Source organism: Pholis gunnellus, assembly GCF_910591455.1.
Source record: "Pholis gunnellus genome assembly, chromosome: 23".
NCBI lineage: Eukaryota > Metazoa > Chordata > Actinopteri > Perciformes > Pholidae > Pholis > Pholis gunnellus.
Genome location: NC_136550.1, coordinates 9,359,099 through 9,383,103, shown reverse-complemented (window position 1 = coordinate 9,383,103; position 24,005 = coordinate 9,359,099). Strand labels below are relative to the sequence as shown.

The 24,005-nt window shown below is 40.7% G+C and overlaps 1 protein-coding gene across 1 annotated transcript in view; it reads left to right on the top strand.

Moving 5' to 3' along the window:
• col25a1 (collagen type XXV alpha 1 chain) overlaps window positions 1-24,005 on the top strand; it is a 142,716-nt gene that overhangs the window by 91,140 nt on the left and 27,571 nt on the right. The window contains exons 4-12 of the mRNA XM_079184868.1: window positions 3,549-3,575; window positions 5,696-5,722; window positions 11,227-11,298; window positions 11,931-12,047; window positions 13,192-13,227; window positions 18,539-18,565; window positions 19,946-19,990; window positions 21,961-22,005; window positions 22,545-22,571. Of these exons, the coding sequence (XP_079040994.1) occupies window positions 3,549-3,575; window positions 5,696-5,722; window positions 11,227-11,298; window positions 11,931-12,047; window positions 13,192-13,227; window positions 18,539-18,565; window positions 19,946-19,990; window positions 21,961-22,005; window positions 22,545-22,571 (423 nt within the window). The remainder of the gene's footprint in view (window positions 1-3,548; window positions 3,576-5,695; window positions 5,723-11,226; window positions 11,299-11,930; window positions 12,048-13,191; window positions 13,228-18,538; window positions 18,566-19,945; window positions 19,991-21,960; window positions 22,006-22,544; window positions 22,572-24,005) is intronic.

The following is a 24,005-nucleotide window of genomic DNA, read 5'->3' as shown; positions in this document are numbered from 1 at the left end:
TTTAATGAGCAGGTGCAGACTGTGTAGCGAAATCCTTTCCTACGTGCTTTACGACCAGATGGAAGCTAAATGAACATGTTTTTTTTTTTTGTGCAAGATATGGTTAGGTGTGTTAAAAGCAGCATTCCGCTTGCGAAGGTTAAATCTTCCACTAAATGCAGCGGAGTGAAGTTTTAATTGAATCGATAGAATTTAGCAACCATTACGCAGTTTCAAAAAGATAACATTTCTAATAGTCATATGAAGACTCAAATGTCTGATAGCATTACTTAGCTCCCTGATAAACAACCAGGGGTATGTCTGCAGTTACTTTGAGGTACGTGGGAAGATTAATTTAATAGGAATTACAATTTGATTGCGGTTACAACTTTCAAAACTAAAAAAACTAACTAATTTAAAACACAATGAGGATAAAATAAACTGAAAGTACAAAGTAAACACAAAAAACTGAGAAAAAATGAACTAAGATATTGTAAAACACAAATTCTAACACAGCAAAGCAATTCTAAAAGAGTGGGTTTTCGAAAAGATATAAAAAGATGAAACAGAGTTAGCAGCCCTGATCTCCTCATGGAGGCCATTCCACAGAAGCCCTGACTGCAAAGGCTCTATCCCATTTATGTATGAATCTGGACCTTGGTAAAAACAAGGAATGACGCATCTGAGGTTCTCAGGGTGCGGAATGAGACGGGGTATTAGGAGATCTGATAGATAACTTGCTTGGGGCGAGGCCTCTCAGGGCTTTGTATGTAATCAATAATATCTTAAAATCAATTCATAAAGTGACAGGTTGCCAATGTAAGCAAGCCAGGATGGGTCAGATGTGATCATGTTTCATGGTCCAAGTCAAAATCATGAGAAAGCTAAGTTAAAACAGTTAGCTGATAAATGGATTAACCAAAGAGTAAGCGAAAAATAATTGACAAACAGTCAAAGGAGTTGAACATCAAACAGGTTGCTGGCTTATTAATCAAGCTGAGAATATCTCCTGTGGTCTCATTTATTTAACACATGTTTTTTTGCCCTGTTATGGAGGTTCAACATGTATTTGATCAAGTTTCACTACGTTGCTGTACTAACAATCTGGATTTATTGGAATGATAAATCATATAACGCAGAGTTTTAATTTCTTTCCGCAAGCTAACCCAGTCATTTAGCCCAGTAATCTTGTGTGCCAACTATGTGTATACTTCATTGCCAGATATAATATGTTAAGCAGGCTTGTGCAAAAAGCTGCAGTGGGTATATTTATGTATTTCTTTGTTACAGACGTACATATGTTTGCAGTAACAGCTTGTCAATAGCCTATTGTCCAAAGGCAATTTTCCTCCACAACAAAAAGCCTGTACTGATTTTCTTTAGCTGCCTTCCATTTTTAGGAACATGCTGGAAACGTATTTAGCCTCTCTGGACTGCATCTACATCATTGTAAAAGTAAAAGTCACATTTGATTCCAATTTGTTGCCCGTTATTCCCCCCTTGGGAACCGCAATCGGAAACATTGTTTTCATAATGGCGCATTTTGTATTTACAAGTGTGTTGTGGCTCTCTGTATGGCCAGACAAGTAAGCAGCAGGACCACCTCCTTAGACGTGTTTGTATTAAAGCTGCAATTCCCATCAGCTTTTGTCTGGGATTGTTGAAGTGAATGCCTCATATTTGAATAAATGGGACGATGCACTACACATGCTTGCTATACAGGTTCTTATTGCATGACCAAAAGCAAATTGGGCCTAGAATGGATCCAGTTGGGAACACATGCACAACTATAGATCGACATAAAGCTATACGGATAGTTAACTGAGCATTAAAAAATCATGTCCAAAGGCACTGGGTAGGCTACATCTCACTTCCCCCAGAGCAGTGTGGGAAATTGGCTGAGGAAAACTGTTGGACTACTCTGGAGCATTCCAGTGACACAGAACCTGCTGTTCTGGGCTGTTCTGGGTTCAGTCTTTGGACCAAACGCAGGTCTTCTACTAATGGCATCAATCTATGGATTAGTGTCAGCAGACTTTTCTCTGTGAGTCCGATATCTTTGGAAGCAAACCACGTTTGACCGGTATTAGCCTGGAAAAGTAACCACCGCAGAGCTATTACCATAGTTGTGTTGGTGACAGCTGAACAACTTGTTCTTTTTACCTGAGGACATACCTGATATTGTTTTGGCTAATGCAAAAGAGACGCACAATTGCCCAAATCTTGGTGGAAGTGATTGTTGAGGATTCAGTTCTACTCTCAAATATTAACTTTTTCTACCAGAATAAAGGTACTTTCCTTTTGAAAAATATATCTGACAGATATCCTTTAATGTGAAATACAGACTAGCATCAGAGTACATGTCACAGCGGTCAGTTAGTCAGTTAGTTAGGATTTTTCCAATTCTAGCTTATTCCAAAAGTTCGACATCAGAGGAAGAAAGAGAGCCCTTGCATACTGAGCTTCATCCTGTTCATAAATGTTACAAAGCATAAGCTCATTAGTCTCCAGCGTATGGATGAACACCTCATTGTCAAATCCTCTACTTCAGTGATGATCTTTTAGAGAGCCCACCCAGGAGCCCCGGCTGGCTGATTGACAAAAGTTGGATGCAAGAACTGCCTCGCAAAAGCTGCTGTGTGTTCAGGGCACATTTTTATAATGTGCTTGCCAATACTTGGTTGGAGATTGCTGGATTTGATCCTATAAGTAAACATGGACTTAATTTGGGCCTGCTTTTGGTTTTAATTGTATGTTTGTATAAGCCCCGCCGTCTACAATACATAAGGTACCGGTTCCCAGTCTGTGGCAGGGCATTTTAATCAAATGCTGAAAGAGATGTCAAAAAGTGCACCATGTTAGTTTCATCAAAACTCAATCAATTAAGTTAATCTTTTGATTTCCCCTTCTTCCTCTTAAGTTTATGATGTTCAAACTATGTTAAGTAGCTCTGTTTGTTTGTTGGAAAACATCATTGGTCACCCTGGTTTTACATTTTAGAATCTGAATCAGAACCATTTATTGCCCAGGTATGTTGCACATACAAGGAATTTGACATGACAGGTGGTGCATAACATTAATATATAACATAAATCAAATTTACAGTAAAATATCAAATAAAGTAAAATATCAAATAAAGTGCACAAACGAACAGATAACAGGACTATAAACAAGTGAGATGTAGAGTAAGTGTAATGTAAAAGTGTCGAGTGTATTTAAATAACATAATGACTAGCCCTTGTCCTTGGCTTTGGCTGGAGACCTGTTGGCTCTGTAGGCGAACTGCAGGGGGTCCAGGAGAGGGTCGGTGAGGGTTTTTAGGTGGGACAGGACAAGGCGCTCAAAAGACTTCACAGAGGTCAGGGCAACGGGCCTGTAGTCGTTAAGTCCTGTGATCCTTGGTTTTTTGGGTACGGGGATGACAGTGGAGGCCTAGTGTATTGTGTCTTACCACAGTGTGTCATGGCATCAGAGTGATTACAAATAACTGACATGGATCATAATTTGTCCTTTTCTTACTCTTTATGTGATGTAAAAAAGTTTGATAATCATTGTTCTTCTTTTCGTAGGGCCCTCCAGGTACCAAGGGTGAAAAGGTGAGTCATTCTATTTTCAGTTTGATGCATTAACTGGTATAATGTTGATCTACTCCGTTATTCTGTTCCACTGCGTAAAGCAGTAGTTCCAGATTTTGGGTAATCAGCTTATACTCTTTCTTCCTGAGAGTTTGAACAACATTTATATTTGTAGGCTGAGCTAAAGGCTGCAGCCGGCTAGCTTAGCACAAAGACTGGAAGCAGGGAAAACAGCTAGCCTGGTTTTATCTGAAGGTAACAAAGTCTGTCCAGCTATTTTCCTCTGTTTCTGTAACAGCTATTATCCTGCTGCTGGCTCCAGATTCATATTTACTGTACAAACATGAAGGTGGTATCAATCTTCTCAAATAATTCTCAATAAGAAAGTGATTCCGTTGACATTTCAGTCTTTAATATCCAGTCCATGATGATTTTTTTTTGCTCTGCCATCAGTTGATTTGACCATAAAGAGTGTCATTTTGCATTTGGGGCAATAATTCCCATTCATATCATCCTACATTTTGTAATCCTCCTGTCGTTCACAAATCCACAGCGCAGAACAGTAATGACTGAAAGCCAGAGTCCAAGTTGGAGCCTTTTTAAATGCCTCGCTGAGCATTCCTCCATAAAACAGCAGTGGAGCATGCAAAATAACCACACTGTCTGCAGGACTCTGGGACAGAAGTGTGCCCGTGGCTTTGCTTTGAAAGAAACCCTGTCATCCCTTGATTCACACCAAAGTTGATAAAAAAAATCCCTTTATTCACTCATAATGGAAACAAGTGGCTAAAAGTACTTGTAAAATGCTACTGGGGAAGAGCTGTTCTGTTTTACAGGCCATCAATGAATGGATTCAGTATTTATTACATTCTTTTGTATGAGGTGAGCAACAATTGGACTATAAATCATTATAGGATTATTAAATTATTGTGCTGAGATGATATAGCGTGAGAGTGCTAACCACAGCTAAAGTAAAACACAGAGAAACGGTTCACAGTTGTCATCTGCATCAAGTCCCACTCTTTGTAGATGATTTCTAGTAATGTAGGGTGTCGGATGATGTTGGTTATTGTCGCTGACCAACATAATGAATCCAGTGTGATCTCTTATTTGGTGCCCCTCAAAGCATAAATTGGAACCCATAAGCAAGGCTTACAAAACCAGATTTAAATGATTTTCGAGCATCCGTTATGACAGTGGTGAATAACCCAGTCCTGCTGATTAGATGCATGTTCATGTCTCCAATGTGAACCACTGCAACTGCAGTTTAATGAAATTAAAACCAACTCCGTGCATTCCTCCCGCCCAAGACGAATACAGCATGCATCAGTGTGGCCATTCACAACCGTTTCCCCCGTTAAATCCGGTTTCGGAACGACTGCCCAATGAAAAATTACAAATATTCCGAGACCGGTTTTATTTGAAATTGCTATGGCATTGCATTTAAGTTTGTTTGAGGAAAATTGCCATCCATGTGTGATAAGTTGTCCGGCTCATTTTTAGTGCTGTGGCTAACTTGAAACTCAGCCAACAAGGAGGGTGGAGAGCAGATGAGATGGTTTAAGGGTGTTCAGTTATACGATTCCAGGCGGATTATGGCTATAATTCAGCGTCCAACATTTGGTCTTCCTTCACTTGTTTCAAACAAAAGTGTTCTTTAGGTTCGGTTTCACTCTAATGTGATAAACCCGCAGTATTCACCATGCAGGTTGATCCGAAACCAAACTCCTTCAGGATCGTGCTCCGTCCACAGAGATCTACCCCCAAATGAAGGCAGAAAGCCAAAATTCTCTGGGGCATAAAATCTGGCCTGGCAATGCAGTTCGCCCACACTCAGCCCCTCCTCACCAAACCCACCAAACCTCACACCACTGCTGTCTTGCTTTCTCTCTCTCTCTCTCTCGTACCCAATTCATGTCAGTCTATGTTATCATAAGTGATTTTACTCTCAACCACAACGAATAGTTGAGGGTTCCTGTATTATTTTCGTTATCAATGTGTTCTAAATTATGCCTCGGTGATTTTGGTGTGACTCTCTTGCTTATTATTAGCATTGTACTGGTGTGTGTGTGTGTGTGTGTGTGTGTTTGACCCTTGCATTTCAAGGGCTGTTTCAAAAGTATTTTTCTTTCCTTCTGCAGGGGGATCAAGGCGACCAGGGACCACGGGTATGCGGTTTACTCTGACTTCTTGTGATTAGATGAATGTGACTGTGTGTCTCCCCCAGCAGAATTGTGGGCAAAAAGGTTTGAGATGCATGAAATTCCTGGGATAGTGTTCTTCCCATCTGGCCAAATACAACAAGCATTTCAGCACCGCTCATTTCTACATCAAGAATGGGCTGGAACACGTGCAAGATACCCCCGGGGTGATGTACTTCTTGAGACACAAAAGACATTCTCTGTACCTCTTGTTTTCAAATTGAACACGAGTGCACACTTTTGCCCATCAGCAGAAGATATCTGCTCAATATCAGTTATAATCAAAAGCCAACTAGCTCCCTCTCGATAATTGCTCGTGATTCACTTCAATCCTCAGCAAGACACGGTGTATTCAGAGCTTTAATCATTTCCAGCTCTGTAGTTTGACATTTCTATAAAAGTGCAGCTTCTAAATGATGATGATGTGAGTGCTTTTCCGCGCTTGAGTGACTCTGAAATCAATTACTCCATCTCCAACTAGCAGCAAGCGCGCCCTTATTCTTCTCAAATAATGGTTACAAAATGAGGCCTCTTTGAAAAGCAGACTGCAACTGCACAGGTTTGTTTAAAGTAGATTGCATTAACTGGGGTTCACATGTGTACAAGCACACTTTTCACGTTCTCTGCATCTGCTGTTATCATCACGAGTCAGTCACTTTAAATGCCTGTAATTGATTTCCATCAGGGGAAAGAGATCACATAGGAGTTGGAGCACAAGGACAAGAGAACATAACAAAACAGAGGTTTGTCTTGTCATCAGAACACCAGCCATCTCCAAAGTGGATCTGATCCACATTCTGTGTTGGCGCCCAACCAGACGTTAGTAGTTTGCCAATTATCTTTGTCAGCTCACCTCCAGGCCAGTCCTGCACGCCAAAGCACCACAATTCTTATGATTTGGAAGTCAATACCAATGACCTGCTCTGCAAAATTCAATTAGAGGTCCCAAAGCGATACATCTGGGGCACTCCTCAAATGACAGCCAAGTTCGCAGAGATTGTGGATCTCTGAGTGGTTTCACACTTTAATACAATCTACAAGTACACTTCCAGCTTTGTGGATATCCTTAGTTAATTTTGAATGATATGAAAAGTATTGGATAATCATTATAGATGCAAAGACTGAACCACTGCAACCCGGCACAAAGGAAATCTCTTTGTAAACTATCGCCGCTTGGATAGAATTTCTTGGGTTTTGGTCATAATTTGTACCCTTTTAACCTAGGAAATGGAGTCATCTGTCTCTATCAGTGAAGTGATTTACAATTTTGAAACAGCAGTGTGGCTGACAGAGTTCTAACAGGGACCAGCCAGGCCCAATTTGTCTTGTAGAGTAAATACATAAACTGTCCACGTCAAGAAAGCATTTCATTAACTTCCAATTACAGCAAAATTGTCCCCTAACAGGTACAAATTAACACACAGTCAGTCACATATGAAGGACTACAGGGGCATGAAAGCAGTCTAGGTCACCAGCAAATTATATTACCTCCCCAGAATGGGATATTGACTTTACACATTAGATTAGTAGGTAAATGTAGTGGAACAGTATTAGAGAGATTTCCTTAATACATGAAGGCATAACGGGACAAATGCTGCCTGACCTTGACTCTATCCGGCTGCAAATTAAACTCATTTCATGCCCAGTATTGACTGAGTGCAGAGAGGCTATTAAACCCATATGGAGGGACATGTAAACAATAGAGCATGTCACGAATATGTCCCCTACACACCACAGTTTGCCAGATTACATTAAATCTAACAAATTGAAAGTTAGAATCCTTCAAAGGACAGACTATTTGTGTTTGCTTGCTTATACAATATGTGTTTGTCTTTGGCCAAAGACAGTATGAGAATTGCCACATGGTCTCACAGTCACATACTTCCTCTGCCTGTTCCCCACATGTCAGGGTCAGCCATTTGTCGGCCCTTAAAAGTCAAAGGCCACATCCAAACACAAGCAACAAACAATAAATTGGCCAGTTCTGACAAACAAATGCGTGGCCACCACCGGAGCTCCACTGTTGGGATATATTTAACAGGAGTTACTGGCTCTGTGTGTCACCAAGTAAGGCGTGTGTGTGGTCTTTTTGTGAGGGATGGCACAGGCTACAGGTGTCAGGCAAAGGTTGGTCAATTCCTGGGTCAGCTAGAGGAAACATTCCTCTGAGTAGTTTGTCCAGGACTTTACTCTTCACATTATGGGATTTGACCAATTTTCAATGTTCTCCCAATATAAAGAGACTGTGATTATGTAATTTCCAGGATTTTACTTTTCAGACGTGAACGAGAAGTGTTTTACAGTCAGACTGTTTGCACATGAAATAGGAGTACTTAAAATTAATTTCACTTGAGATATATTTGATGAACCACATTGATGCCAAATCTGAGGTTTTAAATGAATATATCATTCCTCTCCTAAATGTATTAAAGCCATCTGTGCACAGAACTGGTAATCCACTCCACATATTCAGAAAATGCCTCAGCCTGCACTTGGTTGGGATGTTTTGTGCGTTTGGTGTGGTCGTGGAGATGCTGGTTCTGGCCAGCGTCCTATGACGGCTGTTGCTGATTGTCCTCATATCTGGCTTTTTGTTGACTACAGTTGAAGTCATCTTGCTGCAGGCAAATACATAGCAATAGAGCTCCTCACCAAATAACCAACATCCGCTTTTGAGGAGAGAAGCAAAACAAAGCAATCTGTGTATGGTTAGGATTCTCTGTCAACCGCCGTGTTATTATCATTCTCACACATGGACATCAGCGCAGAGGCAATGCGGTAACACACACCTAGTCAAGCCTTTCTCCACTTTACTCTAATCTTCTGCACAGAAAGATCAAACTAGGTTTTTTTTGGTCAGATAATTATGGATTTATTTTGTACACATTTCAAACGCACATTAGTCAGTGGGGTTGCTTCTCTTCAGTGTCTGCCCAGGCTTATGTATTGAAGTCATTGCAAAAGCCAAAAAGATACAACCCAGAGGGCATTCATGTGTGCACATGCACCACACTACATTTTCCTGTCTAAACTCTTTGTATAGTCTGTTTCCCCCTGACCATAATCCAGTTTGTGTTTTCCTTCTTTGTCCTCCAGATATTTGAGGCTGTAAATAACTTGGGAAATATTTGCGCTTCTATCCCAGTTACACACAGCATGGCTATTGTCTCCAGTGTAAGCGTATTGCTCTGCTCTGCTGCAGGGCTGAATTAAATCTGCCTGCCTTGAAAGCCATATTCTTAATGAGCCATGCTTTTTGAATTAGCTTTGGAAAACCAGAGGGATGGCACCAAAGTCATGTTTGGATAGGCCAGATTTTATCTTAAACTTTAATATGGAGGGTGATTGGTCTCTTACAGGGCATGTTTATACTGGGGTGCCAGTCTTTGAGAAATACTGTTCATTCGGGTTGGTTATTTATGGTGAAGCAAAACCTGCAGTATGAAGATAAACAAGAGAATATGCAATCACTGTACAACCATTGCAGTACAATCTTTACATGTTCTTTTATAGACTTAGCATTAAAGGTAAAAACATCTACATTTAAGCGTTCATCGTCAATCTTTCCCTTTTTTTGGACAACATCCAAACTCTGTAAAAGCAGAGTGTCACTCTAACTACAGCCCCATGAACACAACCTCTGCTTCAATTCATGTATCAGTGGACATTAATACTGCAACATGCCTGTAAAAGACGTGTCGCTATCAAAGACCAGTTTGCACGGCAGTGCAATGAAATAAAAATGTCTAAGTATGGAAAATATACCCTTAAAGAACGATTTATGAGAACGATTTATAAGTCAATAAAACTAAACAAAGTTAATTTATTTGAGTATAACATTGTAAACCATGTTTGGCTGACAATATGTCAGTGTTTCTGGATTCAGATTAAAGTTAGCATCCAGCTATACACTCTTGTCTCCTCTCTTATTCAGTTTTCATGAGTGGCTCACATCCGTCATGTCTGTTGTTGACAAGGGAATTGGAAACGATTTGATTGAATTGCCAGTGAACATCTCAATCCCTTGATGTTTAATTTACCAGCATGATATAGTTCAAAGTCTGTTATAAGATAATCCACTGGCCAAATGTTCTGTCTACATATTTGGAAGAAAACAGGAAGTGGTTACTTTAGCAATGACCATGTAGCATGCATTCTACACCGTCTAGACTTGGACTTGTTGAAATGGTGAATGTTTAAAATATATTGTTGGTCTGAAATGTCTGGTCCTCAAAACAAAATAGTTTGACAGTTAAATTTGATGTTAGCCATTTTCAAGTAAGACCCTTGAATACATGTTGAAGTATTTCGCATATACTGCTCGTATACAAATGTGTGAGAATATTTAGAAGTAGAATGCATCTTCTTCCTGCTCTAACTGTTTTTGTTCACCCAGTGTTTGAATGTCATGCGTGTGTTGTGCCATGTTCTGCCGTTTGTCCCTTTTTAGGGATTGCCTGGTCTCCCTACGCTGGCTGCTTTGCACAGCAATCAGATCCTGACTGTCAAGGTTTGTCGGTGGTGGTGCGGCCTAGCTGCTCAGTCCGACCCCTCAGCAGCACACACTGGGAGTAAATAAATCGCTGTCGGTGGCTTTGTCTCAAAGCCTGACGATGGACTAGGCAAAGGAAAAACCCCATCTAATTAATCACAGCCAGTCAATCGTTATCCTCTTCCCCCACTGCCGCAACCAGTCAGTCACTCAAGATCTCTGTTCCATGCCTAATGCCAGGTTCCCCATTTAAAGCAAAGGTGGCCTTTTACAACCAAGAAATATGTAGCTGACTGGCGCAAGAAGATGTGGTCTGGCTCGTGTCCATTGATGCGAAAATAAATGGAAGGAACTCCAAGAGGGATACTCGATGATGAACCAAAGTGGCAAAATGTTTTTTTAAAGCTCATGCCCATGGTTCGCCACAAATCCTTCAATCCACCAGTTTGGCATTCGGGATTTGGGATTCTTTCAGCGATGGATGAAGCCACTTAATACCAATGGACACTAGCAGAATAATGCATGCATTGAAAGCAACAAGGTTGGAAATCAACCTCAACTCAGAAGGTCGACCGCGCTGGTTTCAGTGTGTGCAGCTCCCGGGGTCTGACTTAGCAGCAGGCGCAATGAAGATGATGACGGCGCTTTCACAAAGGAGGAGAAATTCCCATTTTTCCGGGGTCTGCGAGCCCACTGTGGCGCCCTCACACCCCTGAGGTGGTAATTATGGGTCCTGGCTCCAAGAAAAAAAAGCCCAGACTTCCGAATCAAACCACCTCCGTGCTGGAAAAGTGTGGATTTCTCCCCCAATCTGTAAAGGCACTGGACCGGGGTTCATGAACACAGTCCTTTCTAACAAAATCTGTTTCTTTTTGCATTTGCCTTCCTCCTCCTCCTCCTCCTCCTTCTGGGACCTCATCCTTCTTCAACCTTATCTCACCTCTGACCTACGACTTCTTGACCTCACACACCTGCTCAGATGGTCTTCCCTAAGATCAATCATGGCTTTCTTTCTGCTGACCAGCAGCTCATAAAGCGACGGCTCATTAAGGTAGTGGCTGTGTCCTCTCTCCTCTCTCTGTCGTGCCCAGTCTCACCCAATCACTTCTCTCTGGGCATTCTTCAGTTTGCATGCGGAGCTTCAGAAAGACCTGTCATAAGTACTCTGTCCTTCTATTATTGTTAAAGCGAAATATGGAAATCTCTTTGTAGAAAACAAGGTTTCATTAAGGTCAAATGAATTACTGTCCTGGCGCTACTTAAAGTACTTTCCTTACATGTTGGATTGTTGAAGGTTTTCTTCAAGTTTTTAATAATCCAGTAGAATAAAGGACCACATATTTTCAGTGTATTTTCGCCCTGATTATTGAAGCTCCACAATTTAGTTTGGTGCCTAATGTACAACTCCTATTCAACTCATTAAGTCCATTTAGGAATGCTTAGATTTTAGGGGATTACTGTTCCAGCTGTAAATCAGATTCAGCTCCATCTTGTCTGCTAGTTTTCGCCATAAGTTCAAATGCTAACTCTTCTCCATGTTATGAATGGAGGGAGCCCATAGCCACCCACGAGATAATTCCACTACTCTCTCTTCATTATCATTTAACTGCAGTGGCTCCAGTCTCAGTGGATCCAACAATATCACAGAATACTGATGCTTAAATGTGTTTTCTTGCCGCACAGGGAGATCAAGGGCAAGCTGGACCACCTGGGCCACCGGGGCCACCGGGACCTCCTGGGCCGAGGGGGCCTCCAGGGGACACTGGGAAAGATGGACCCAGAGGTGTACCCGGTTTGGCAGTGAGTATTGATTCCTGAGATCTGAGGAAGTATGGATAAACTGAACAAAGATTTGCAGACAGTGTATAATTAAAATGGCATTGGACCAGTACAAATTGTGGGGATTTTCTCTCTAAAAAGTACTGCATTGTTTCCATTAAGAGTAAAACAAGTTCAGCTCTTTATGATCTCTTATTCAATTTGACTGTAACCCAGTGCTGGGAGGGTTTATCCCCATGAAAAGCTTTCTAATGAAGACTAGACAAACTACATTTCAGTTCATTGCCCTGATGTGTTTAGCTAAACACGAATATGCTCCCAAGAGAGTGCATCACTGTGTGGATTTATGTTTATTTGATTGTTTTTCATTATAACGTAACATTTTCCATATCTTTAAGCCTGTCACTGGCATCACATTAATTTATGTGATCTCTGCCTGTGAGAGAAAGAAGAAACAGAAAAGGCCTGTCAATTATGTTCAGCCATAAAACCTTCCGAGGGCTCCAGCTGATCTTTATTGTCTTGGCTGAGTTCACAGTGGGAGTGCAAACATATTAAGTGTTGTTTATCTGATTCTTTCCAAGTTTTTGATGATGATTGTTTTCAGTTCTTCCAGTTGCAGTTGCAATAGTTGTTGCGTTTTTCCAAGAAATTAAAATGATCTTGCCGGGGTGCTTCTCCCATGATTTATTTCTCCTACCGCAAATGCCTTAGAAGGATGACAGCAAAAATTGCCCTGTAAACGTCACAAAGGAAAAAATGGAATAATGTTCAAGCGTGGCTTTGGCATAGAAATCTCTTTTCTACCCCAAAAACTTCAGTAACATCCACGAGCCAGGCCTGAACTGAAAGCAGAGACTAGAACACAGTTGTTGGACAGAGACAGTGAAGGATACAGGTGCCACAGCATGATGAAATGCCTCGTAGCCAACTCGGTATATGAGCAGAACAACGCTGAGCTCTACTTGGCAACCTGGCCCCGTTGCACCATAGCGGCTGTTAAAACACTCAAAGAAATGGGGAACTCAACTATACCGTAATATTTGTCTTGTTTAACTCAGAATGCTGTTTATGATCTTTTTAAAACGCCATGCGTGTTCTAAACTTCTCAGAGAAGACTTGGCCCACTGCTCCTCCATTAACTGGCTGTTTTGTATTTATATAGGGTGATCCAGGGCAGTCTGGAGAAACAGGAATCATGGTAAGCTTATTTTTATGCTTCAGCTTGTGATGAAACAAATGAGATATGTGTATGTGTTAATTAGAAAACTTTAGAGGTGCTGGGAGGCAGACTTTGTTACTTTTGGAGAGGTTTCCAGTCTTCATGCTAAGCTAAGCTAACAGTCTGTTGAAGGTGGCTTCATTTTAACCATGCAGACATGAGAATGGTATCAGTCTTCTCAACTAACTCAACTGACTCACTTTGTTACACTGACAAATTAGTACAAATATGTATTGTCATTTTTTTAGTTGGACGTGTTTAATTTGCTAACAAATCAACTGTGACGTTATCAAAAATATACTACATCTATTTGGATTTTGAGCTTATTCATTTTAACCTTTGGTCTTTAACTAACAAAAGCAATTGTGCCATTAGGATTTTTTTTTTCACATTTGCATTGAATTTACAAGATATTCATAAGGTTTTTGGGTAATATGGTGGATATTAATGCCACATTTTATGATACCCTGCAAAAGTGTTTGTTTTCTCCGAGAAATACTCCTTATTCAGAAGGGACAAGCTGTTCCAGTTAACAGCAACTGGATACCACTTGTGGTGTTCAGCAAATAAAGCATTTGATTAAAGTTTCCTCATAAAAGCTACATCGAATAGGTCAAGCCAAATTCCAGAGAAAACAAAGACGGAAAACGTGACATGAGAAAAGTCTTGGAGATGTCAGTTTTCACGACTGCAGGGGAGAGTAAGTAAAGCTGACAGAGGAGGTGTTATCAAGCGCTTTCATCTCTGATTCCATCTCTGACCCTTTCCATTGTGTGGAAAAAGTTGGTGGATTGGAAATAAATGGACAGAGAAAATGAAGGATGGTGAGGCTTACGTGGCTAGAGAGACGCATTAACTAGAGAGTAAGAGGAGTTTAACGCTGGAAATGCTAATCATCCTTCACTCTTTAACCTCTTTCTGCTTTTATGTTGCTGCAGTTTTCAGCTTTTGTTGGCTTTAATTATACATCTTACCCATTTTACCCCCTTGTGCTCATCGCTGTGTAAGCAGCGTGTTTATTTAGTGCCATGAATGTGAAATTTGCAGCAGATTTCTCAGTAGTCCCAGGTGTGCAACCATGAGTCTCCAGTGCTTATACCACCTCTCACGACAGCAGCTGGAGTATTTCTCCGAAAGATGAATGCTGAATCCCTCGCGCAGAGCTTTGAATACAAAATATGCGCCGCTCTCTGTATTTTTTTTTTGAATAAGGCATACTATTTCAGGAGAATACAGCATGACACTAATGTACTTTAAACGAGGAGTAATGCCATCATTTAGGAATCATTCCCCGCCGTAAAGCAGCGTGAGATGAGCACGTCTCAGAGGTTGTCGAGAGATGTGATGTGACATGGCTGCTCAAACACGGTGGAGTTTCCTAGCTTCTGTTTCCAGCCAGCGGCAGTTTGTCTTGCTATGATAAGATAATGGATTAGAGAGAGGCGTTTCTGTAAATGATAATTTGAGTTGTTAAACCTCTGGAGAGGGAATAAAAAGAAATTCTCCATCCAGAAACGAAACTCCAGTCCACACCCTTGATCGGCCTTTGGAAATCAATATGAATTAGATGTGCATAAGCAACTAGACTGATAGGCTCCAGTTTGTACAGCAAGCTTAAAGGATAATCTTTGATCGGCCCTTTTAGATCTGCACAAGTCAACTGGAGGTAGGGATTTTGAGGTTGGTCCTTCACCAACTTTTGCTTCTTTTATGGTGCTGTAGGAGCTAGTGCCCACTTGACACAGCTCAGCATTTTTGATGTATATGCTATTGTTAAAGAGGCAAAAGTAGATTCCAGAGTTTTCCAGCAGCCTTCCAGGACATATGGTGCTGGTTAAAAGGATTAAGCCCTTCTGGAGCAACAAGGGGGAGGGGGGAGGTGGGAGGAAGAAAAAGGAAATATTTTCAGGACTCAATTCAAAACCATCAGTGCCATAAGGTCTCTCTGGGGTAAATTAAGGGGTTCTTCATCGCTCTAAAGGTGGCTTGAAGCCTCGCACACAGTTTTCATTTGGGACTTGATTTTGCTTAAAAAAGACTAGATAAGAAAACCAGTTGTGTATTGTATGTGGTGTCAGTGGGGGAAAAAACTCTCCTATCTGCATTTTGGTGTTATTTTTTAAATTTTGCTGCTCCTCTTTTACATCCTTTTCATTCCATAACCACCCAACATGCGCCAGTGACTCACATTATTTGTTTAAAAACACAATGACATGCATGTAGGGATTTAATTGACTTAATTTGCCTGTATAATGAAGGCATACCTATAATAATTTGGTGTCCTTGACTAAGTCAATTATGAGGAGCAAAGATGTGAGCAAATGGCTTAGACATGCTCGGTGGACTCAAACAATGTGGCAAATGTGTGTGCAAAAAGTGTTTTGGCTGTGGAACAAATCTGTTTGTTCTTAAAGGAAATTATTTTTTTATTTTTACAACCTAGCTATATTTGTCATTTATCTACATATTTTTCGACCAAAACATGGTCGAAATTCATTCTCTCGTCAGTTTTTCCAAGTTGATGTTCTTTGCTTTTCTCTGTTGTATCTTTGGTCTTTGGACTGTTGGTAAGACTTTGAAATAGAGCAAACGATTTATCTAGAGTGCCAAGTATGTGACTCCAGTGGAAAATACTCAATCATAATGATATCGAATATGTAGTCAAGTAAGTATTTAGTCTAAAATATATCAGAATCAGCTTTAGAAAACTAAAACTAAAAAATGTTATTAATCAGAGCCCGAGATGGATTACCACGGAAAAGACCACAGAGACCTTAATGGCAACTGCAACCCATAAAGGTTAGCATAATACAGTAGTCAACACTGTCATTTTGGATAAAATACACACACTCTACTGGAAACTGGAATCCAATGAGAGACAAGGGGATACAATGCATTTCAGAGCTGCTTCTTAGTCAACATTTCGGTTGATTGGATGGTCTATATGTGCCATATTCTTGCTACATAGCTGCTGCTTTGTTTACAGTTGTAGTAGTGGCAGTAAATATAGTGTGATTGAAAGGTCTTACAAAATGAAAAGTCATGTACACAGTTTAAATAAAGCACTCATTTCCACAATCTCTACAGTGATGGTGGTCGACCAACCTTAAGATAACAATAAGGTTGTCAAAGAATATATAAAGCTGAAAGTTCCTGAAGTTAATGTAATCAGCTGTGCTGTATTGCAAAGCTTTATTAATAATCTTCTAAGTTAAACAGAGGCTTTGAACAGAAAGCTCCAACATGAAGCTCTTCTGTGCTTTGATCAGCCGACATAGTTTCCCTGTGAACGCTAGCGAGAAATGCACACTCTGGTAGTTCTTCAAGCGGCTGAGGGTTCAACTGCAGTCTGAGTGTGGGAAGGGACCTGCCAATTGCTTCATTGTTTGTCATTTCCGAGTCATGAATGAAAGCAGCGAACATTCAGCGCTTTGTATTTGTGCTCGGATGCTCGACTTCAATAGGCGTCCTGTTGATATTGCACATTTGCGGATTTTTTTTTTCTTTTATGCATTTTAAATGAGGCAGCTGTGGTGCTGTATGCTGAGCATGTGCTATCATGATGAATACTTTTAGTTGAAAAAAATTCTCCTTTTGAATGAAAATGTTTGGATTATTTCCTAGAGCCCAAAGTTGAGAAAAAATGTGCCAGGACCAAGACTTCCTCAAGGGCCCTTGACTTTGTGAAAAAAATCTCCTTTTCAGCTAGTAGCTCCTGAGTGCTCTCAGATGTAGCCAAGCTAATTAGCGCTCAGGCGAGTGGCACATGCTCTCACATACCTATTGGGTCATAAAGATGTTTACCAAACCCTACTGTGGATAGCCAACAAAGACTTTTAAAGGCAAGGGGGAGGAAAACCTTTTCCTTGGTCGGCTGGGATAGTGAAAGTTGTTCATTGAGGTTTTTGTTATTAGTGCAGATGGAATGCACTTTAAATGAGCTGTAACTGTCTGGGCCATTTCTGTAAATGTCAGAACTTGAAATGGAAATTTAGAATGGGAAAGTTTAGAGCTTCAGTTACTTGGTGGTCGCCTTGTTTCATCAACAAAAAACAAACAAGAGATCGAACAAACCGTTTATTCTCGGAACAATTAGCCATTATTATGGTCCGTTTTGCTGAGCCAAGCATCCGTTGGTGCTTTGGACACAAGGCATATATTGGCCACCACCAACCTTCACGTCTTCTTCAAAAAAATGTGCACTGAGTTTAAAACTTTTCGACCAGAATGTGTCCTCGTTGGCTACTTTCAAATACAGGTACACAAACTTTTTACACTCATCAGTGGACCAAGTCTTATGTTTTGCCAATTATACTGTGTCAACATGAATCAAGCGAGGAAAGCTGTTGTAGAGTGGTTGTGGGGAATACGGTCCGCTTAGCCTTGGCTCAACTGAGAGTGATGAGCCAAATAACACCATTCGCTGTAGATCCTGAGCCGACAGGGAGGAAAATGTTGGCCACCATGAAGTGTCATCACAGCCGGGCGTAAAGGTGTTGATGAACTGCTGTGGGTACTGCAGTAGTTCTGAGACTTCTGAAGCCAAAATGGAAGAACCTAACTTTCAGCTGGGTTTCTCATTTAGGTCATAAAAAAGTCCTGCAGACAGGTTCTAGTGGAGGAGGGTGACGGTCCAACATGGCCTCCGGTTTTACTGGGGTAAACAGCAGGTTAAAAATAGAAACTGTCCTCCCAGACACATCTATCACCAAGTTAAATCTCAGTTAGGGATGTGGCGCCTTTTTCTTTGCCCTGTTTAACTTATTAGCTTTGTAAAGCTTTCCAACTATTGGCCTGTTTAGGTAATGAACCTCTCTGTGTGTTGGACTGTCGGCTTAGAATGTGGAACAGCCAAACAAGTTTTTACAGTCGCTAAAATGAATAAAGAAAGAGCTCGACATGAAAGATAAAACCGTAAAAGATTTTGTTATTCATGGTCTCATTAGAGATTCGGCTGAAGCTCAATGAAAAGAAGGCACAGGGTGATTTTCAGAGTAAAACAAGGGATCGATTGTGATTCGGTTCTGCCCGAAGGGTGTGTGCTCACTGTATGGAACCCGACCAGAAGCCTTGCCAGTCTCTCTGCTGTGACCGTGTTGGCTGTGGAAATCATATTATTTCATCTGACATGGACTTTTTTTGTCCTGTTTCCCCTCAACTCTCTCTCTCTCTCTCTCTCTCTCTCTCTCTCTCTCTCTCTCTCTCTCTCTCTCTCTCTCTCTCTCTCTCTCTCTCTCTCTCTCTCTCTCTCTCTCTCTCTCGCTCTCTTTGTCTCGCTTCTCATTTATAGGGACCTGAAGGGCCACAAGGGGAGAAGGTAAGTCCAGAGAATCATTTCTAGTTCCACTGACATTTTTTACTTTTCTTTTAATTTAAATAAAATTAGATTATCTGACTTAAGTTATTCACTGAATGACACCAAAAATACATTTCACTCTGAAAAGGTTGAAATTCCAAACGTAAACCAAGGGAGGATTTCTTTAGCAGTAGAATAATGTTTTGGATTTGATAGTAACTGTGCACAAGTTGCACAAATGGCTGTGAAAACACGTGCTGAATGTTGAATACGTTTACTTGGAGATTAGTGCGGCAGGGCCACAGTTGGGGCAAGTAAATGGACAAGAGGAGAGTTAAGGCTTGAACAACACTAGGAGGGAGACAGAGAACACAGAACCTGGAGCTAAGCGCTGCGATATACAGGCCCCGGCTCCCTGGCGGCGCTGATGTGGGGAACAGATGTAAGCCATATCCAGCCATCAGGTAGCTGCCAGTGTTTGTTCAGTGTAACCCAATCAGACACTTCCTGTCTGCGCTGTCATCTGTCGGCAAGGCCTCCCGTCGGCGTAGGAGGGGGTGTGTGGAGGGGTCAATGATGACACACCGCCATGTTAATGACTCATAAGCCAGGCCCAGAGGCTACTCGGTCAGATATGCTGCTGGTGTAGTGCTGTGTTTAGCAGTTATTCAGGTTTCATCACCTTGCTGATTGATTTGGTGTCACAACATGATAGTGTGAATCACATATTTATACGTATAATAATAAAGTATTATCTGCTTTCACTCTGTAATGTGATCCATTCTCCTTCATCCCACGTTATAGTTTGATTATAAAGTATAACATTACTTCATTACTTCAAGTCTATGCACCATTGTTTCACTCATCTCGGATACATGTATAAATGTGACCACGGTAACAGTAATTCAGTTGTATTACGAAGAAGCACAAATAGCCAACACAAGCAAACACGCTATGCAAGAGAGTAGGAGTTCATTAAAACATGTTTGAGACTCCGAGGTTGTACCAATCATCTGCTTTAAGTAAGTTAAAGGAGCACATGCAAACACAAGAGCTACAGTATATATGAAAAGTTCACTGACTGACTACCCTTGCCCTTCTCCCTGTGACATCCGTAACATAGCGGATTTTAAAAATATGACGTGCAATATTTATTCTGGCAAGGTTTTTGTAAGATCAGCACACACTGAAGTGGGTATGGGAACAATAGCCAGGTCTGTTTTTAATCCAACGTCTTGTTTGTGTCAACGTTTGATGGTATAGTGGTATAGTTTAGTTTGTGACTATTCTTTGAACAGCAAAAGTACATCGTCATTCATATATTTTTTCTTTGCAAGCGAAATACAGTGCAATTGTTGAATGCAATGAAACACCTTAACGCCTTTGTGTGTTATTTCTCAGGGTTTCCTCGGGTCTCCTGGCAACCCAGGTGTTGACGGACTGAAGGTGAGGTCATTCATATAAAGAGAAACGCAAATAACACAGTTGATGATGGTGGTACACATTTCTATACTAGTCATTTAAACTAGTTTTGTTAATCTCCTTCAGTTGTAAAATGTAATTTTAGAATTAAGCAGGAGGATTTGCAAGCAAAACGTGACGTCTGTTCCCTTTTTATTAAAAAAGGTTTTAAAGAAGAGGTTAGCTGTCCTGTTCAGATGGATATTTTCATGCCAAATTGAACAAAGTTTTGCCTGAACATGGTAAAACGCGTCTCTCGCAAAATAATACACATCAAGTTAACTTTTATCAACACCTGAAAGTATTTTATGTTCAAAAGATTGACTTTAACATATTTAGAGTTTTTCATTAGCCCTTTTGGCCATGTGTTGCACTTTTCATATTAAAGACGTTCTGCCATGCATTCTGACAATTTCAAACCGCTATCCTATTTGGGAGAAATCCCCCTGGGTCTTAACCACAAAGTGCGGCTGCCTGAGAATCTGCTCACACTCTCAGCTCATTTCTGTATTTCATTCTCAAACCGAATAAAGAAGACACATTGCAGGTGTTTTACAACGGGGGAAAAAAAATGGCAACGCATGTTTATTCCAGAACAAACAAGAGTGAATGGGGAGATGATTTGAGAGGCGCCATCTTCCTAATCTCAAGCAAGCATTTATATGATATGAGCGGAGAGGCACGCATGGCTGTAATAGAAACCAGAGTGGAAGCCATACTGACTATGGAGACAGCAAAAGCTGAAGGCATAATTCCATACTTGTGGAAGGAGTCTGGTTTGCCAGCATGAAATAGAACGCCAATGCTGTGCAATGCAGTTATAAAAGAGAATCTGTTCTGGTATGTAACCGTCACTCATGCAGAAAGTTGAAGTCTAAAGCAAAAACGGCTGCTCTGCCAGCAGTGGCAGGTTGACTGGCAGACATCATATTGATCTGACATAGATATCCACCAAAAGGGGATGATTACTAATGCAAACCTTATCAGCCCCAGTTTAGGAGTTTTTAATCAGACTCCATCATCATTATGGCAATATATCATCATCATTATGTCAATGACTTCCATATGTGGGCTGATAGATGATACATGATTCCCGTATTTATGAAGAGTTTCACCACTCGTGTGTAGCGGAGGGGATACTCCCTGTACACAGATCATACATAATGCTTCATGAAAACAAAGCATTGTGGGGAAAAAATGAAAACAATAAGGCACTGAGAAAGAAAAATAAGCGCAATTTGTTACCAAAATGAAATAAAAGTGCATTCAATAACCCAGTTTTGCCGACAATAGGACCAGTATTGAGCAGCCCATTGACGTGTATTTTGATTTAAATGACAGATTTTCCATTCTGGCTCCAATAATCAGCGTCATCCTGTTAAAGTTGTCTCTGGTTTGAGAAATAGCTGCTATCTAACAGGCTAATGATGTGGTAGGTTTACAAAGGTTCACGAGGTTAATTGTTTTTGGCAACAGATGGACCGAGGTTCTCAGTGACATCCGCAGCAAACTGGCATGAATCGGATGGACTTGGCTTTCGTCTTTTGCTCATGTTCAGAACCAGACCAGAGATAATGAAGCTTTTAATCAGCTTGTTTATCTTCCCTACATTCAGATTTAGTTTGCGGCCTTTTTAGTTTATACTTTGGTACTTTTTTGGAGAATTTTATGGAATCTATTCAGCTGTAGCTGTACAGCACGATGTGGCGACTCCATTCCTTGCAATACACTGACGTAAAATACACTATCTATCCTATCTGCTGCTCGGTTATCAACTATCCTGCAAATGCATAACACCTGTCCAGTGACGACACACGTTTTAAGCTCCGTTAAGGTTAGAAGTAATCTCTATATAACGAACAAAATGTGAAGTTGTTTTGTATCCCCTGACCTTAAATCAGAGTTCACACTGCTGAGACAGCACACTGAATGTGTGTATGTTATGCTGTCCATAGGGGGATGTTGGCATCCCAGGATTGGACGGTGTCCCCGGAGCCAAGGTCTGGTGCGCACACATTGTGTGTGCTCTTATTCTTGTAAATTCACGACGATCAAAACATTTTTTTTTGTTTTGAAGTAAAAAATATGCATTCTTTCATCCTTTGCCATCAAAGAAACATTCTCTTTTTTCCTCTTTTTTTTAACTTCTGGACATCTTTTTTATGCAATTTTGTTCATTACAATTTGATTTTTTTTATTTGATTTTTAGTTCTTGTTTAGAAAACATTGATATTCATTCAAGACATTTCATCTTTGTTAGATCATGTTAGATCAAGTTCACAGAAAATGGGTTTAGATTCAGTGAAAACTAGTATTCTGGCCAGTTAATATTGACAAATTTTAGTCATGTGCAAGTTTTAAAAATACTCCACTGCTGATACTCGGGGGGGTCTGTCTGGGGGAAAAGCAGCCATAACACAGGAGAATTTCCTTAATCTAACCCCAGATACTATCTGACCCTGAATGTCTGCAGTAATTCCCCAACTAAACATAACTCCCCCCGAGCTTCTCTGTTTAATACTGCTTTCTTTCCCAACAGGGTGAAATGGGAGAGCACGGTGAAAAGGTAAGGTGCTAATTCAGATCACTAACCATTATTGGTAGCATCAGTGTTGATATCATAGCAAATGTAAGAACAGCCGTCATGACGGCAGCTCTGCCTTAATTCCCACAACTCCACCTCGTCTTTTTCAAAGGTAACACCCATCTGAGATTTGGCCACCAGTGAGTCAATGATTCAGTGAGTCACAAAATTGAATCCAATTTCTCCAACTCCAGGCCTCGGAGAAGACCAAAAAACTGAACCCACACAATAGGCCTATTCTCTCCATTCCCTAATTCTAATAGTGCCATTATTCGCTGTTGTTGGACAGCAGAGGGTGGGGTTAACACGGACCGCGTCAATAGTGAGACAGGACGGGGAGGGAGGTGGTGACTCACTGTTCTTCATCGACCACAAAACTGGCCTTCAGGCTCTTGTACTCAGTAGTTGTTCTGAGTTTTTCTTCAAACCAGAGACTTATTCCCCACCGTTAACACATTGGATTCATTGTAATGATGAGGCAACCACTGCTCACAGCGTCACTGGTGTTCTGTGGAGAATGGGTGCAAACAATGCCTCAATGCACACTTGGAGAAACTGCATCTCGGAAATTGCTTTGGCGTGAGTTCAGGTCAATCAGGTAAATCTGAAGCCATGTCGTCATTCCTTGGTCTAGTCACATGTCTACGAGTTGTGAGCAATCCAACCAGAGGTTGATGTTCCCGTTCAAGATTGAATCATTTGGAGAGTTTTTACAAGCAGGAAAAGGGAAAACTGTCCATTATTTCGTTGTGGAAAAGCTGATATTAGACAGAAAAAAACCCCATCACTGTGTATTTCCAATCCTCGTAATCATGTTGAGTCCCTTCCCTCAGGCTGGGAATTGCAGACTTAAAATACTACAAGTTTTTGAGATTTGTAAAAGTAAAGAGCCAGCCAGGAATGTTTTTTTAAATTCCGACTCCCTGTTAGTCGTCATTTTAACCTCTAATAGATGGATGGAAAAATAACAATGCATCCAAACTGATCAACGCCTGATGTCAAGTTTAGTGCCTGTTACAGTCAGCTAATTTTCAATATTTAAAAATGTTGTCCACAAAGACGCAACCTTTTGATTTCAAATTCTTTGAATTGCTATTCATTGTGTGATTCAAAATTGATTATGCTATAATTTAAAACCATGTGGATTTATGAAAAGTGAAGGACACTCAGAAGACTGCCAAAGACAGCACTGAAATTCACTCCAAAGTACTATGAGCTCTTATTTCGAGAGGAGCCAAATATGTTAACATAAACTATTGTTTTTGGCTTTGGTTGTCAACTAAAGAGCCAGAAGGCAAATTCAACACAGCAGTGCCAGCCTCTAACAGATACAAACTGATTGTTTGAGAAGCACAGAGCTTATTTCAGGAGGCTCATTTTCTTGAACTTCTGACATGAGTATAATATCCTCCACAA